The sequence below is a fragment of the Heloderma suspectum genome, chromosome 14, assembly GCF_057233095.1.
Source record: "Heloderma suspectum isolate Gila_16-S chromosome 14, 16-S_ref, whole genome shotgun sequence".
Taxonomy (NCBI): Eukaryota; Metazoa; Chordata; class Lepidosauria; order Squamata; family Helodermatidae; genus Heloderma; species Heloderma suspectum.
Window position 1 is genome coordinate 19,462,474 of NC_139471.1, and position 15,431 is coordinate 19,477,904.

Here is a 15,431-nt window from a genome sequence, read left to right on the forward strand (position 1 = left end):
CGTAGCTGGAAGCTGAAGCAAAAAAAGAATGACCACCGAATCTGTCGTTGGCTCCATTTCCGTGCGGGCTGTGGGTGCTCCAGATCACAGGGGTCAGTATGGACCTGGAAGGCGTACCAAATGCAAAGCCTGCTTTGATGATCTAGGAGGGGATTTCCTTTGGTTTGGGGGATGTCCTATTGCTTTGTTTTTCGCTTTATTCTGTGAACTGCTCTGACTTCACAAGCCAGTCAACACAGCAAAAAATAAAAACGCAAGTGCTCGCACATACCCTGCCTTGCCTAATTCCTCACCTGTAGAAGCCGGGAACGATGCAGTTAGACACAGGTCATCCTGTTCGCTTGACTCGAAGTCATGTTTAAAACATCAAAACTTCCAGCTGCCAAGGCCACACCCCCAACGGAAGCAAAGCCTCCCTCCATCACTATCGAAAATGCAGGCCAATCCAGAACTACAGGAAACATTCAAACATGCTGGTTCACAGGAGTGCCATAAGCTTTGCTCCCGCAATCACTTCTTCCAAAGAAGCAGAGAGCCCTCCGCCCACCCAGGCCAGTCCCTGGAGAACACCTCCCATGCTCCATAAGGTCATGTGGAGGCAACGCTTCCTCCCACCCCCCATCCACCCTATGCCGCTCTCCAGCTAGCTAATGAGGCAGGAAGGACATCTCAGATTTGAACAGATGTTCCTGTCAAATTTAGAGATTGCCTGATAACGATCCAAAAATTTCACCAGCCAGACACAAAGTCACCCACGGTTGCCAAAGGCAACAAAAGAGATGCAAGGCAGGCAGAGTAGCAGTTTTGGCAAGTGGGGGAACCCATGGTGTAGTGGAGGCAGAATCAAAGCACCAGGACCTTTTGGTTAGCAGGGACATCGGCCACCCCACCCCCGGATTCCCTGTTCCTTCTGAACTTAGCTGCAATCCTCACCTTAGCTGGGAGAGAAATGGTTTTTCCCCCTAGCAACAATGTCTTGTTGTGAGCTATCCCAGCGGCAACACAAAGTATTTGGGGGTGGCTTGGCTTGGAACGGGCATTTAAGACCCATTAGCTTTACAAACGGCTTGCTCCTGATGGAGATGAAAACACCCAGAAGTGGTTTATTGACTTGAGATAACTCATGCTGGGAAAATAAACTCTGGGGAAATCTTGAGCTGGTGGTCTCTTGCTGTTTAAAGACATGTTGTGTCCCTCTCTTTCTCATGCAGTCTGTGCAGCCAAAGTCCAGGCAATCTCTCCAGCACATCTCTCCAGCCAAAGTCCAACATGCTAACCACTATATGGCCCTTTGCCAGCTCATTGGCAACTGATCCTAATAAATTGGGCATTATGCTATGTACTGTTCTGTTTGCGTACAGCTGTCTGTGTGCATGCACACGCCTGCATTTTTGGACTCTCCTTGGGGGCATGTCTATGGGTCTGCCATGATTAGCACCTGCATTTCAGTGTTTACCACTGAGGTTAGGAGACAAGAAATGACAACCTAACAGGTGAGTAAACAGGGATGGCCAACATCACGGCCCCCACAAACAGTTTTCAGAGCTGCAAAAGGAAAGTAGAAGAGGAACCCCCAAAGCCCGTCTCTGGACAGACTGTTCCATGCACTGCGCCTTCAGCGTTCGACTTGATGTTCTGGAGGATTTCAACCTGTAAGACAAGACGACGACGCCACACCCCATTCACTGCCTGTCAAACCCAATTACGCGCATGTCCCCATCGAGCTAATGAAGCATCCTCTTTTATCAACACCTTGTTAATTCAGCACATTATCAGCAAACTCCTCCTGACCTGCCCACAGTGGAAAATTAATTCACACCATTCATTTTTTCCCCCAAGCCAAGTTCAGGAAAGTGCATGTGTGTGTGTGTGCGCGCGCATGCGCATCAAAGTACACAGTTCTGGGCTAGATAAGCCAATGGTCTGACTTAGCATAAAGATGCTTCATGCATGCGCAGTCACACATCCATCGCAAGTGATGCGGAATGGAAGAAGTAATACAGATTAATTTTCCAGAAGGCAAAAATATTGTGCCAGAGAGAGAAGAGGGTTTTCTCACTAGCCTTCTTATTTCTTGGAATGATAACTAGTACCACGCAGGTCAGCACTCAACACATGTTCGCACAAATGTCTTGAGTTTTGACAGACCCCAGGTGGAGTTTGAAGAGCCAACGGTAAAGTTTAAAGCTTTTGATTTTGACTTATGAAAAAGTCAAAATAATTTTTTTTTAAAAAACCCAATACACGAAGCATGATCTGGAAGTCATTGACAAGACCATAAATACAAACGGCTATAATGTAGTGGGCTGGGGGGGGGGGGTTGTTCTGAGTTTTTATGATCTCACTTTTTCAGACTGAGTAACAGTGCTTTTAAATTCAGAACAGCTGTTGCCCGCCAACACATCTCTAGCGCCTAGTTCTTAATCAGACAGAGGCAACAGGCCAATATAGTGAAAATCTTTTTCCAGAACATCAAGAGTGTTGAAGACTCTACTGACCTCTGAAGTTGAGGGGAGGGAGGGGGAGGATGCAGAAGCAAGGGAAGGAAGGAAGGAAGGAAGGAAGGAAGGAAGGAAGGAAGGAAGGAAAAAAGAAAGGAAGAGATTGCTCTTATTTTCTCTTCAACCTGTTGAGAAATTGCAGTTCTTTCATGTTGTCAGCAGAAACACACACACACCCAAGATATTCTTAGAATAAACATCTTCCTTGGACTTGTATAAGCATGACCAGCCTTAAATATTGAGATTGCAGAGTTGGCTGAGACCAATAGTCCACTGAGCAGGGATTCTGTCTTTCTGATGGGAACCAGCCTGAGGTCTGAGAAGCAGAATGTGAGGGTGATAAACCCAGCACAGAGTAGCCACAAGTCTGACTTCTCTGAACAAGGATGTTGCTTTTCTGTCATTACAGGGAAACACTCAAGAGCCCATCATACACCACTTCTTACCTATCGTACTCAACATACCTTAGAGCCAGGTGGACCGTAACGGCCAGGGTTCCCATGGGGACCAGCAGGACCCTGAAAAAACAACAAATTCAGATCAAAATTTGCCAGATGCCCTTCTCCACTTTCAGCCTTCCAGCCTAAAGCTGGTAGCCCTGGCCTCTGGCTTAAGCTACACCGAGGGGGGCCAAGGCCAGATCTACACTTTGCGTCCTATCATTACAATCCCATCATGGTAATGCTATCTCCCTCTGCTTATTCATACTTCATAGGACACACAAAGGCATTGGTTGTGGTATACTGGATGATGTGGAATAAAAAGCAGGAAATATCTCAAGGAGCGCCTCCAGCAACACCAGACAGGCCGCTTAACAGGATCAGCCTTGGATGGCCTTCACTCTGTCCCATCAGCCAGGACAGCTAGACTGGTGGGGACAAGGGAGAGGGCCTTCTCTGTGGCGGCCCCCACTCTGTGGAACTCCCTCCCTAGGGAACTCCGCCATGCCCCCTCTTTAATGAGCTTCCACCATGCATTAAAAACGTGGTTGTTCAGGCAGGCATTTGGGGTGGGTTAGGGTATTTTTAGAAAAATGATGTTTTTACTGTAGAATTTTATTGTTTTAAACTGTTTTATTATATACTCTGTACATCGCCCAGAGTGGCTGGGTGACCAGCCAGATGGGTGATTAAATAAATAAATAACACAACAGAAGCGGTATATTGAATGCGTAATGTGCCCCAACAGTTATCAGTGCACTTCAATACTGCTATAAAGCGGTAGTGTAGATCTAGCCAAAGATGGACCCCGTAAGTTACATGAGGCCCCCCACCCCACCCTGTGGTGCGGTCGCTGCCACCACCCCACGCTGCACCACCAAATTCGGCAGTGCAGTGGGAGTGGGGAAAATAGGGGGAAAACTGCCTACTGAAGACTTAGCATGTCCAGGGGCCACAGTTTGCTGATTGTTGGAAAGGGGAAGGGAAAAGCAGGGAAGTGGAGCGGGGTGGCTGGAATCCCGAATGGAAGCACTCCGACTACAACAAAGTTTTGCAAGTCCCACTTGTATACGAAGTCTCAATATGCAGGGATGGCAGGCGGTAGAACACAGTATTCTAGCAGACCACTGGCTAATGTCTGGGGAAACACCAAACACCAAGTGGGAATGCTGGGAATGTTGCAAGGAATGTTGGAGTGCCTTGATCAGAATCCGACTGGCCCTCCAAGCAGGATTACAGACTCAGACTCCCCGAATTCGGGGACTGCACGCTCAGGATCTCTTCGCAGTAAAGGTCCAATTCACCCAGGGAGATCCTGAGAATGCATGCTTGTTTTGTGAGATTGAACACACACTGGTGGACACAGAGGGGATGAGGACAACAACAACAACCCTCATAAACCTTGCAAGGCTGATATAAGCCCAATTCTGACTTCATCACCTACTACAGTTCACCCTTAAGCACCCTGTAGCTTAATCAGAATGGAGAAAGGGTGGTTTTAAAACATGCATTCTAGGGTTGCATGAGAACAGAATGGAAACATTAATCTGCACTGGTTATTGTGAGGACAGAATGGTGCATTTTGGAGTAACTGATCTGGAGTATAAGCATGCAGTCTTCTAAGCCTGAAATATAATCTCCCATTCAGGGTCTCTGAAATCCTCGGAAAGTTTGATCGTGGGACGCCATTTCGGGCCAGAGTTAACAGAGGTCTAACAGTAGCAAAGCCCAGAGAACAATCCCACAATGTGTTCTCGAAAAAGGGGGGAAGAGGGGAGTTCCAAAAGGTGGCCGGGCACGTAATCTGGATGGAATGTCATTCACGTCAGGCGGGGGAGGGAAGCCGCTTCTTTGGGAAACCCGGAGAGCTCCAGCCCACCAGTGGTTGCCACGTGAGTAGCTGTAAGACCCCCCCCCCTTAGACATTCCCCCTTTCTCTTCTTTCTTGTTCTTTTAAATAGCTTGTTGATTCAGGGCCTTCCAAAACCAACCAGAAGGCATAACGGTATACAATTTCTCTTTCCCGATGAATTCTGGAGTCTTCGTCAAGAAATATCCAGCTGCTCATTTGCAACTCATGTTTTGGGATTGCAGGGCGGGGGGAGAGAGAAGTGAATGGGAGTATTTCTCCTCTGGACCTTTAGATTCCCCCTTGACCTTTGGCTTGCCGGAGAAGGAGCAACATATTTGAAGGCAAGCCAAACAAACTGTTTCTTTAAACAGTTTCGTTCTCTCTTCCCACCCCAACCCCAGTCTGCAAGCAGGAGATGGTTGATGCAATGGAGAAGGCCTCTATCTCCACACCCTGGGGGAATAATTGCAACTTTGGCTTTCCTCCCCAAAAGGTGAGAGATTTGGGGTGGGGGGAGGAATGTCCCATGGCTTGAGCCTTCCCTCTCATAAACTGAACTTGGATGCAAGATGCTTTCCACTTGAAAATGCCGCAGAAGCAGTAAGAAGAAAATGGCTGGGACTCCAGTTCTGAGTATTTTGAAAGGGGAAAGTGGTCACATATGCAGGACCTTCACAACGAAGGAGAAATCTGCAATGGATTCAAGTGAGTTTGGATTTCTCTGAATCCAACCCACAGACTCCACAGCAGACCAGCTTTTTCGATGTCATATCAATTCTGCGGACCTGTGGCTCAGTTTTTCACTTTGGGGGAGGATTTGTGCTAATTCACATTAGCACAAGTGTGCCTTAGCACTAATGTGCAACTGCGCAAATGCACTGATGTGCATTAGTGCTCATGTGCATTAACTAATGCAGATTAGCACATTTGCACCAGGAAGCAAGTGTGCATTAGCGCTAATGCGCATTAGCATCAGTACAATGAAATTCTGGTTAAAAAACCTGATTCCATCGATGAGTGGATGACGGAACAAAAGACACCTGACAATCCGCGAAACAGAGAAGGAACAGATCTAACAAACAGATCCATACATCCCTAGCTGTGAGTGCCTTTTGCACATGAGAATCTGTACCCACGCATTGTTCCTGAGCACAGGGGTTGCTGCCTCAGTATGACAGACCCAGGAAGACCTCTTAGGAGGTAACAACAACTTCTGAATCGTTATTCCCCAGACAAAGTTGCCTCTTCTCCCTGTCCTCCATGAGGGAGCTGGGGAAAACAAGCTGCTGCAAATGCCTCTTAAAGAACTGGGGCCCTTCTCAGCATCCAGTGGGAGCAAAACTATGTATAAATGAAACCGTGGTGCACGGGCACATCCAGAGAAAATCTGGGGAGGAAAACTCTGAACTGGAGATCTCTCCAGTTCCCTCACGTTTGGGGTCGTGTGGTTTCCTTTTGACTAGCGTCCTCAAGCATTTTTGTTTTTTTTAAGGGGACTGAGGTGGGGCCTTATTTTCCGGAGCATGGACACTGGAGTCTTTTGCTTGGAGTCACTGGGATCTACCTGCAGGAAACTTTATCCTGTGAAACTGACTTATACCAAGTCCAAATATTGCTCTCTCTAGGCCGGAGCTGTCTCCTCAGACAAGCAGTGGCTGTCAAAACAGCTCTTTCCCCATCTTGCTACCTGAGATCTGTTTCATAGAACCATGGAGCTGGAAGGGACCTCAAAGGTCATCTAGCCCACCCGCTGCTGATATAGGAAGCCCACTGCTACAATGTCCCTGATAGGTGGCCATGCAGCCTTTACTTAAAAAACCTCTGTTGAAGCAGAGTCCACCACCCCCATAGGTAGTCTCTTTGTCGGTTGAACAATTCATACCATCGGGCCGTTCTTCCTAACAATTACTCAAAATCCTTTTTTCTTGCCATTTGAACACACTGGTTTTGGTCTTTCCCTCTGGAACAATGGGAAACACATTTGCTCCCATCAACTCCATGACAGCCCTTCAGATATTTGAAGATGGCTGGAGACTGAACCCAGGACCATCAGTATCCAAAGCACAAATGCTTCCACAGAGCTCTGATCCATCTCACCCAGCACTGTCTTCTCTAACAGGCAGTGGCAGCTCTCAAGAGAAGGGGTGGGGAACCTCTGGTGTTCCAGATGAGGGTTGGACTAGTGTTCCAATCATCCCTGACCATTAACCGTGCTGGCTGGCATTGATGGGAGCTGGATTCCAACTCACATCTAGAGGTCCCCAGCTTCTCCGGCCTGCTGTAGAGTTTCAAGCAGGGACATTTACACCCCACTAGCCTGAGACCCTTTGACTTCAAGCTTACCCTTGAAGACGGTTCGGAAACTGCAACTGGTGCAGAACGCAGCAGCCTGCCTGGTGAAAGGCAGCCGTCAGTGAGACCACATCACTCCAGTTGTTTTCTGGGCCCAATTCAAGGTGTTGGCATTGACCTTTAAAACGCTATACAGTTCCAGCCCAGTCTATCTTAAGGAGCGCCTCCAGCAACACCAGGGACGCCGCTCAACAAGATCAGCCTCAGTAGGCCTTCTGTCTGTCCCATCAGCCAGGACAGCTAGGCTGATGAGGACTAGGGAGAGGGCCTTTTCCGTGGTGGCCCCCACTCTGTGGAATTCCCTCCCTAGTGACCTCCGCCATGCCCCCTCTTTGATGAGCTTCTGCCGGGCTTTGAAAACCTGGCTGTTCAGGCAGGCATTTGGGGTGGGTAGGGCTTTTTTAGAGTAATGTTGTTTTGTTCAGTTGATTTGTTGTATTTTGTGTTGTTATTTGTATTGTACACCGCTTAGAGTGGCCAGGTGGCCAGCCGGATGGGCAGCTAATAATCAAATGTATGAATGAATGAATGAATGAATGAATGGATATGCCAGTGATTGAACCCTAACATGATCTAGCCGAGAAGAAAGCCTAACCAGTAGAGGCTGGTAGCTCCAGTGACAGTGAGACAGTGAATCCGCTCTGGGTTTCAGTCAGAACTCTAAAGGAGCTGTCCAAGGTACAGAGCTTGGATAGCTCCTTTAGAGATCTGATTGGTTCTGACTGAAACCCAGAGTGGATTCATCACCCCACTGACATCAGAACCACCAGCCCCCACTGGGCCTAACATAATCTAGCTGAGTACAAGAGTTGTACATCAGATGATTTTCAGCTGCCTGGGGGATTTATCCTGAAAAGGCTTTGGGGTCTTTTCAATATGTGTGCATGTCTCTAAATGAATTTAGCATCTGTGGACTAGAATTCACAAATCTATTGACAAAGGTTAGGGTTTGCACAAAGAGCAAAGGGGACACCCTAGCAAAAGCCTGCCCAGAAATCCTTTGCAGGAATCTAACCACAACTCAGATTAAGGAAATGTATCTGCACGGTTGGCAAGGTTCGTCTCCCAAGCAAAGGATCCCTGTTTCTTGAACAGCTCCACAGAAGATGATGTCAACAGCTTCATATCACTGGTAAAATTGCTGGGTCCAGATTCCCTAATTTCCTCACACGTGCGTGCATGCATGCAGACTAGGGATGTATGGATTGTGTAAAATCCGTTCCATCTGTGTTTCACAAATTGTCAGGCGTCTTTCATTCCATCATCTGCCCATAGATGGAATTCGGGAGATTTCTGTCTCCAAATTTGCGCAAATTTTCATTTGTGCAAATGCACAATTTTGCATGTGCAAAAATGCACAAATCCCCCCAAAATGTACATTTTCATGCTTTAGTCTGTAGGGGAAAATTCACATTTTGGGCTGGGGTTTGGGTTTTTTTGCGTATTTGCGTAGTTTGCATATTTACAGTGAAATTTGCCAAATTCGGGAAAGTTAGAAAACCGGTCTGCAAGTCCATGGAATTTGCCCGATGGGGGGAAAGCCAGTCCACAGCAGAATCCAAGGGGCAGAGGCATGAAAATCCAAACTGGTTTGGTTCCATTGTGGATTTTTCTGACATTCCTAATGCAGACACACACACACTCTTGTCACCCCAACTGCAGGCTCCTTATACATCACCATATCTACATGATAACTGCCCATCTTGTCTGATGGAAGGTCTGTGGCTCAGTGGTAGAGAACACATGCGCTGCATGCAGAAGGTCTCAGGTTCAGTCCCCGGGGTCTCCAGGTAAGGCTAGGAAGCCCTGGATTGCTGCTGTCAGTCAGTGTAGACACTACTGAACTAGATACACCAGTGGCGTGATCTGGTATGCTTCCTATGTTCCTAGTTAATTCAGTCCTTAATTCGGACTGAATTAATTCGGACTTATTTTATGTTTAGGTGAAGGACAATCGATTGGTGGTTAGGCGCATGCTTTGCTTGCAGAACGTCCCTATTTTAAGCCCTGCTGAGGGACTGTTTGGACTGCTGAGGATTTTTTTTTAATATGAAGGGAGATAGAAGTATTCTTCTAATCAAAGCTATGGTTTTCCCAGTAGTAATGTATGGCTGTGAGAGCTGGACTATAAGGAAGGCTGAGCGCCGAAGAATCGATGCTTTCGAACTGTGGTGCTGGAGAAGACTCTTACGAGTCCCCTGGACTGTAAGGAGGTCAAATCAGTCCATCCTAAAGGAAATCAACCCTGACTGCTCATTGGAAGGACAGATAATGAAGCTGAAGCTCCAATATTTTGGCCACCTAATGCGAAGAGAAAACTCCCTGGAAAAGACCCTGATGCTGGGAAAGACTGAAGGCAAAAGGAGAAGGGGGCGGCAGAAGATGAGATGGCTAGATAGCATCACGGATGCAATGAATATGGACTTGAGCACGCTCCGGGAGAGAGAGCAGGACAGGAAGGCCTGGCGTGCTGTGGTCCATGGGGTCACGCAGGGTCGGACACGACTGAACGACTGAACAACAACAACAAGAAGTATTCTAAATAAATAAATGCATCTCCTGGTAGGGCTGGGAAAAACCTCCTGTCCGAAACCCTGGAGAACCGCTGTCAGTCAGTGCAGAGAACAGAGAGCTTGATAGACCAGTGGAAGGGAGCGTCCTATGTTCACCGTGCTCATATAACAGCACAATCACAATATAACAGCTGGCTGGGGAATGCTGGGAGTTGTAGGACGTTGTTCTGTCTAAACGTGCACAGGATTGCACCTTAAAACTGTTATTGCATCATGACATTGGTCGCTGCTCATCATTATGGCTTGGATGCAAAGATTTGCTGCATGAACAAAAGAGAGCTGCCTCTTCTGAACAAGCAAGGATATCACCGATTCTCAACACTTGTATCTGCAGCTCCACCCCGGCCTGGCTCCAAAGGGTCAGGGGAGCCTCCAAATTGGCTTGTTGAGGGGTGCGGGAGGGTAGATTCGGAGGACATTGGCATACGCATACACACTAGCCCTCAGAAGCAGAAATACCTTCCCAACACACTGTGGAAGCCTTGGATCCGAGCCACTGCGGTTTCTACCTATAACAGCAAAAACAGTGCTGCGACACGCAAAGCAGAGAGGGAGAGGGAGGGAGAGAGAGAGAACCAGAAATATACCCAATTCACATTGCTTAAGGAATAATAGAATAACACACTCTGAGTTCCCCCCACTCCAAGTTCCCCCCCAACACCTCCACTCCGTAGCAGCCACACGTCTTCTCCAGCCCTGTCGTCATCGGGACGAAATGTGCAGCACAACTGGAAATCTGAGTCCTCTTGACCTTGGGATCTCATTAGCACTTCACCCACATTCTCACACACACACACACACACACACACACACACCTCTCCCTCCCGCAGACCTCTTACTCACCCGTGGGCCTCTCTTGCCTGGTGGTCCTGGTAAACCGGGCAGACCTGGGGGGCCCTGTAAAGAGAAAGAGAATGAACACTTCCTCAGAGTTACAGTACAGCAGTGAACAGCTGTCCTCCAGGCACTAAGGCCGGGATGGGGAACCTGCGGCCTTGCAGAGGTTGTTGGACTGCAATTCCCATCAGCCCTAGCCAGCATCAAAGGTAGGCTTGGTTGGGCACCTCCCAGGGGCCCACTGACAAGTTCCACTGCAGTCGCCCCTCCACTCCACTTCTCTGGACAACGGCGGTGGTAAGGAGGAGGAGTGGGAGATGCCATGGTCTTCTTTCTCCCTGGCTCTCTGCCCGTCAAGCAAGCAAGCAAGCGGGAGCAACAAGGAGGAAGAGGAGGAGAAGTGAGAGCAAGAGCCGCGGGTGACAATGGGGGAGAGGAGGCCGACTCTCTGAGGGAGGGTGTCTTGCCCTAGCGCCCTCAAAAACCTGAGGCTGGCACTGGTAAGGGCTTGTGGGAGTTGCAGCCCTCCAGATGTTATCGGGCTGGTATACCAACTCCGCCCTTATCTGGACAGAGATAGCCTAGCTACAGTTATCCATGCTCCGATAACTTCTCGTCTGGATTACTGCAATGCGTTATACGTGGGGCTGCCTTTGAAAACGGTCCGGAAACTTCAGCTGGTCCAAAATAGGGCAGCAAGATTGTTAACAGGGACTGGCCTGCGAGCTCATATTACGCCAGTACTTTTCCAGCTGCACTGGCTGCCGGTCCATTTTCGGGCCCGATTCAAAGTGCTGGTGTTAACATTCAAAGCCCTTAACGGCTTGGGGCCAGGTTACCTGAAGGATCGCCTCCTCCCATATGTGCCTGCCCGGACCTTAAGATCATCAGCAGCAGCCCTTCTCCGTGAGCCCCTGCCAAAGGAAGTGAGGCGGGTGGCTACTAGGAGGAGGGCTTTTTCTGCTGTGGCACCCCGGCTCTGGAATGAGCTCCCTAGTGTGGTTCGCCTGGCGCCTACATTGTATTCCTTTCGGCGCCAGGTGAAGTCCTTTTTATTTTCCCAGGCATTTTAGCATTTTAGCTTTCTAAATTTTTATCTTTGTTGTTTTAAATCTGTATTTTAAACTCCTGCACTGCTGCTAGGTTTTATTGTGGTTGTATTGTTATATTGTAGTTTTAATGTTCTATATATTTTAAATTGTTTTATTGTGTGTTGTTTGGTTTTAATTTTTGTGAACCGCCCAGAGAGCTTCGGCTATTGGGCGGTATAGAAATTAAATAAAATAAAATAAATAAAAATAACGGTGTGCTACTTTAGGGAATGAATTTAGCCCTCAAAGGCTTTGGTAAAAAGCCATGTTTTTACATGGCACTGAAATGAAAGCAATGTCAGTGCCAATCGGGCCTCCAAGGGGAGGGCATTCCACAACAGGGAAGCTCAGTCTGTTGATCTGAAAAACATAATTCATCTACAATGTATCATCAACCGTTCCAAACTGAACTGTACAACTGTAGTGTGTCAAATAGCAGGTGGTTCCCTCCGTGGCATCTTTAGTGTTCATGTGCATGCATTTACATGCACCGGAGGCTAGGAATGGGGGAGAATTTCATTTGGTTATAGAATCATAGAATCGTAGGGTTGGAAGGGGACTACAAGACCAAGCCCCTGCTCAGTGCCGGCAGCCTGATTCCCAGGCGGTCCCCCATCCAAGAACTAACCAGGGCTGACCCCGCTTAGCTTCCGAGATCAGACAAGATCAGGCACATCCAGCCCTTTGTATGAGTCCAGATCAATGCAATCTGATCAAACACCATATACCTGTTAGTATAGTTATAATGCAACCGTGCTGGATCTCAGTGTGGTATTCTGCCCCACCCCCGCCAATATTTATTTTATTTTATTTCTTTATAATATTTATATGCAAATAGACAAATACGCACACACTTTCACAAATGTCATCAAGGCAGTGTACAACAATACAAATAAAAACAATAAGACATAATACCTAAAAAGCAATAACACTATATTAAAACAAAAGTAAAGCTTGTTGTCTATCAAACAAAGGAAACAAGGAACTTTCAAACAAGGAAGGGTTGTCCGGCTGGGTCCAGGAGGTTGTAAATTCCTCCTTGAGAGAGGGAGTGGTGCCTGCCGCTTTAAAAGAGGCAGTAATTAGACCACTCCTGAAAAAGCCTAACCTGGACCCAGAGGATGTTAACAATTATAGGCCAGTGGCCAACATCCCCTTCCTGGGCAAGGTGCTTGAGCGGGTGGTTGTAGGACAGCTCCAGGCACTCTTGAATGAAACGGATTATCTAGATCCATTTCAATCGGGCTTCAGGCCTGGTTTTGGAACGGAAACTGCCTTGGTCGCCCTGTGGGATGACCTCTGCCGGGAGAGGGACAGGGGGAGTGCGACCCTGTTGATTCTCCTGGACCTCTCAGCAGCTTTCGATACCATCGACCATGGTATCCTTCTGGATAGGTTGTCTGGGTTGGGAGTAGGAGGCACTGCACTGCAGTGGTTCCGCTCCTACTTGGATGGCCGATTCCAGAAGGTGGTGCTGGGGGATTACTGCTCTGTGCCATGGCAATTGTGCAATGGGGTTCCACAGGGCTCTATTTTATCCCCCATGCTGTTCAACATCTACATGAAACCGCTGGGGGAGGTTATCCGGAGGTGTGGGCTGAGGTGCCATCAATATGCAGATGACACCCAGCTCTACCTCTCTTTCTCATCAAAACCAGGTGAGGCAGTGGCTGTTCTGAACCAGTGCCTGAGCATAATAATAGGCTGGATGAGGGTCAATAAACTGAAACTCAATCCAGACAAGACGGAGGTACTGTTAGTGGGTGGTTCGTCTGCCCGGCTAGGTGATATTCAACATGTTCTGGAGGGGGTTGCACTCCCCCTAAAGGATCAGGTTCGTAGTTTGGGGGTGCTCTTGGATCCAGAACTGTCACTTGAGGCACAGGTGAACTCAGTGGCACGGAGCACTTTTTATCAGCTTAGGCTGGTATACCAACAACGCCCTTATCTGGACAGAGATAGCCTAGCTACAGTTATCCATGCTCTGATAACTTCTCGTCTGGATTACTGCAATGCGTTATACGTGGGACTGCCTTTGAAAACGGTCCGGAAACTTCAGCTGGTCCAAAATAGGGCAGCAAGATTGTTAACAGGGACTGGCCTGCGAGCTCATATTACGCCAGTACTTTTCCAGCTGCACTGGCTGCCAGTCCATTTCCGGGCCCGATTCAAAGTGCTGGTGTTAACATTCAAAGCCCTTAACGGCTTGGGGCCAGGTTACCTGAAGGATCGCCTCCTCCCATATGTGCCTGCCCGGACCTTAAGATCATCAGCAGCGGCCCTTCTCCGTGAGCTCCTGCCAAAGGAAGTGAGGCGGGTGGCTACTAGGAGGAGGGCTTTTTCTGTTGTGGCACCCCGGCTCTGGAATGAGCTCCCTAGTGAGGTTCGCCTGGCGCCTACATTGTATTCCTTTCGGCGCCAGGTGAAGACCTTTTTATTTTCCCAGGCATTTTAGCATTTTAGCTTTCTAAATTTTTATCTTTGTTGTTTTAAATCTGTATTTTAAACTCCTGCACTGCTGCTAGGTTTTATTGTGGTTGTATTGTTATATTGTAGTTTTAATGTTCTATATATTTAAAATTGTTTTATTGTGTGTTGTTTGGTTTTAATTTTTGTGAACCGCCCAGAGAGCTTCGGCTATTGGGCGGTATAGAAATGAAATGAAATAAATAAATAAATAAATAAATAATATCACAAGCTGAATATGAGCCAACAATGTGATGTGGCTGCAAAAATGGCAAATGCTATTTTGGGCTGCATTAAGAGAAGCATAGCTTCCAAATCCTGGAAAGTACTAGTTCCCCTCTACTCAGCACTGGTTAGGCCTCATCTGGAGTACTGTGTCCAGTTCTGGGCACCACATTTTAAGAAGGATGCAGGCAAACTGGAGAGGGTTCAGAGGAGGGCAACAAAGACAATCAGGGGACTGGAAACAAAGCTCTATGAAGAGAGACTGAAAGAACTGGGCATGTTTAGCCTGGAGAAGAGAAGACTGAGGGGAGATGGGATAGCACTGTTCAAGGACTTGAAAGGTTGTCACAGAGAGGAAGGCCAGGATCTCTTCTCGAGCATCCCAGAGTGCAGGACACGGAAGAATTGGCTCAAGTTGCAGGAAGCCAGATTCCGGCTGAACATCAGGACAAACGTCCTGACTGTTAGAGCAATATGACAATGGAACCCATTCCCTAGGGAGGAGGTGGGCTCTCCCACCCTGGAGGCATTCAAGACGAGGCTGGACAGCCATCTGTCAGGGATGCTCTGACTTGGATTCCTGCATTGAGCAGGGGGTTGGACTCGATGGCCTTGTAGGCCCCTTCCAACCCTACTATTCTATGATTCAATAATTCTATGAAAGCCATGGTTCACAATTTTAAAAGGCCTAATTAAAGAGATGCGTCTTAACTCCTTCCCAAAAAGCCAAGAGAGCAGAAGACAATCATACCTCTGAGCAGACAGCATTTCACAATTTGGGAACGATGCAGGAGGAAGCCCTTTCACATGAGCCTGACAAACTAGCCTGCGAGACCAAGAGTGTCACAAAAAAAGGGTCCCTCCTGCATATCTTAAGAACTAGAAGGGTTCATAACAGGGTTGTCAGAGAAATCTGTTTGGGTGATGGAGTACGATGAGATTTCCTAAGCCCCCCTGCCCCGGACTTTGTTCCAGTTCCTGCTGCAGCGCTCAACTCATTCTGCAGTGGGTCAGTCCAGTTCGCATATTTCCCAGCATCTTGCGCATTTTTGCAGGTCCTGAAATTTGCCCTAATTTCTGAGCAGTTTGCACGA

At 47.9% G+C, this 15,431-nt stretch overlaps 1 protein-coding gene across 1 annotated transcript in view; it reads right to left on the reverse strand.

Annotated features, from left to right (window-relative positions):
* The window catches only part of LOC146335737 (uncharacterized), a 352,825-nt gene that overhangs the window by 312,946 nt on the left and 24,448 nt on the right, over positions 1 to 15,431 (reverse strand). The window contains exons 3-4 of the mRNA XM_084820776.1: positions 10,562 to 10,615; positions 2,966 to 3,019 (exon numbers count right to left, since the gene is read on the reverse strand). Of these exons, the coding sequence (XP_084676902.1) occupies positions 2,966 to 3,019; positions 10,562 to 10,615 (108 nt within the window). The remainder of the gene's footprint in view (positions 1 to 2,965; positions 3,020 to 10,561; positions 10,616 to 15,431) is intronic.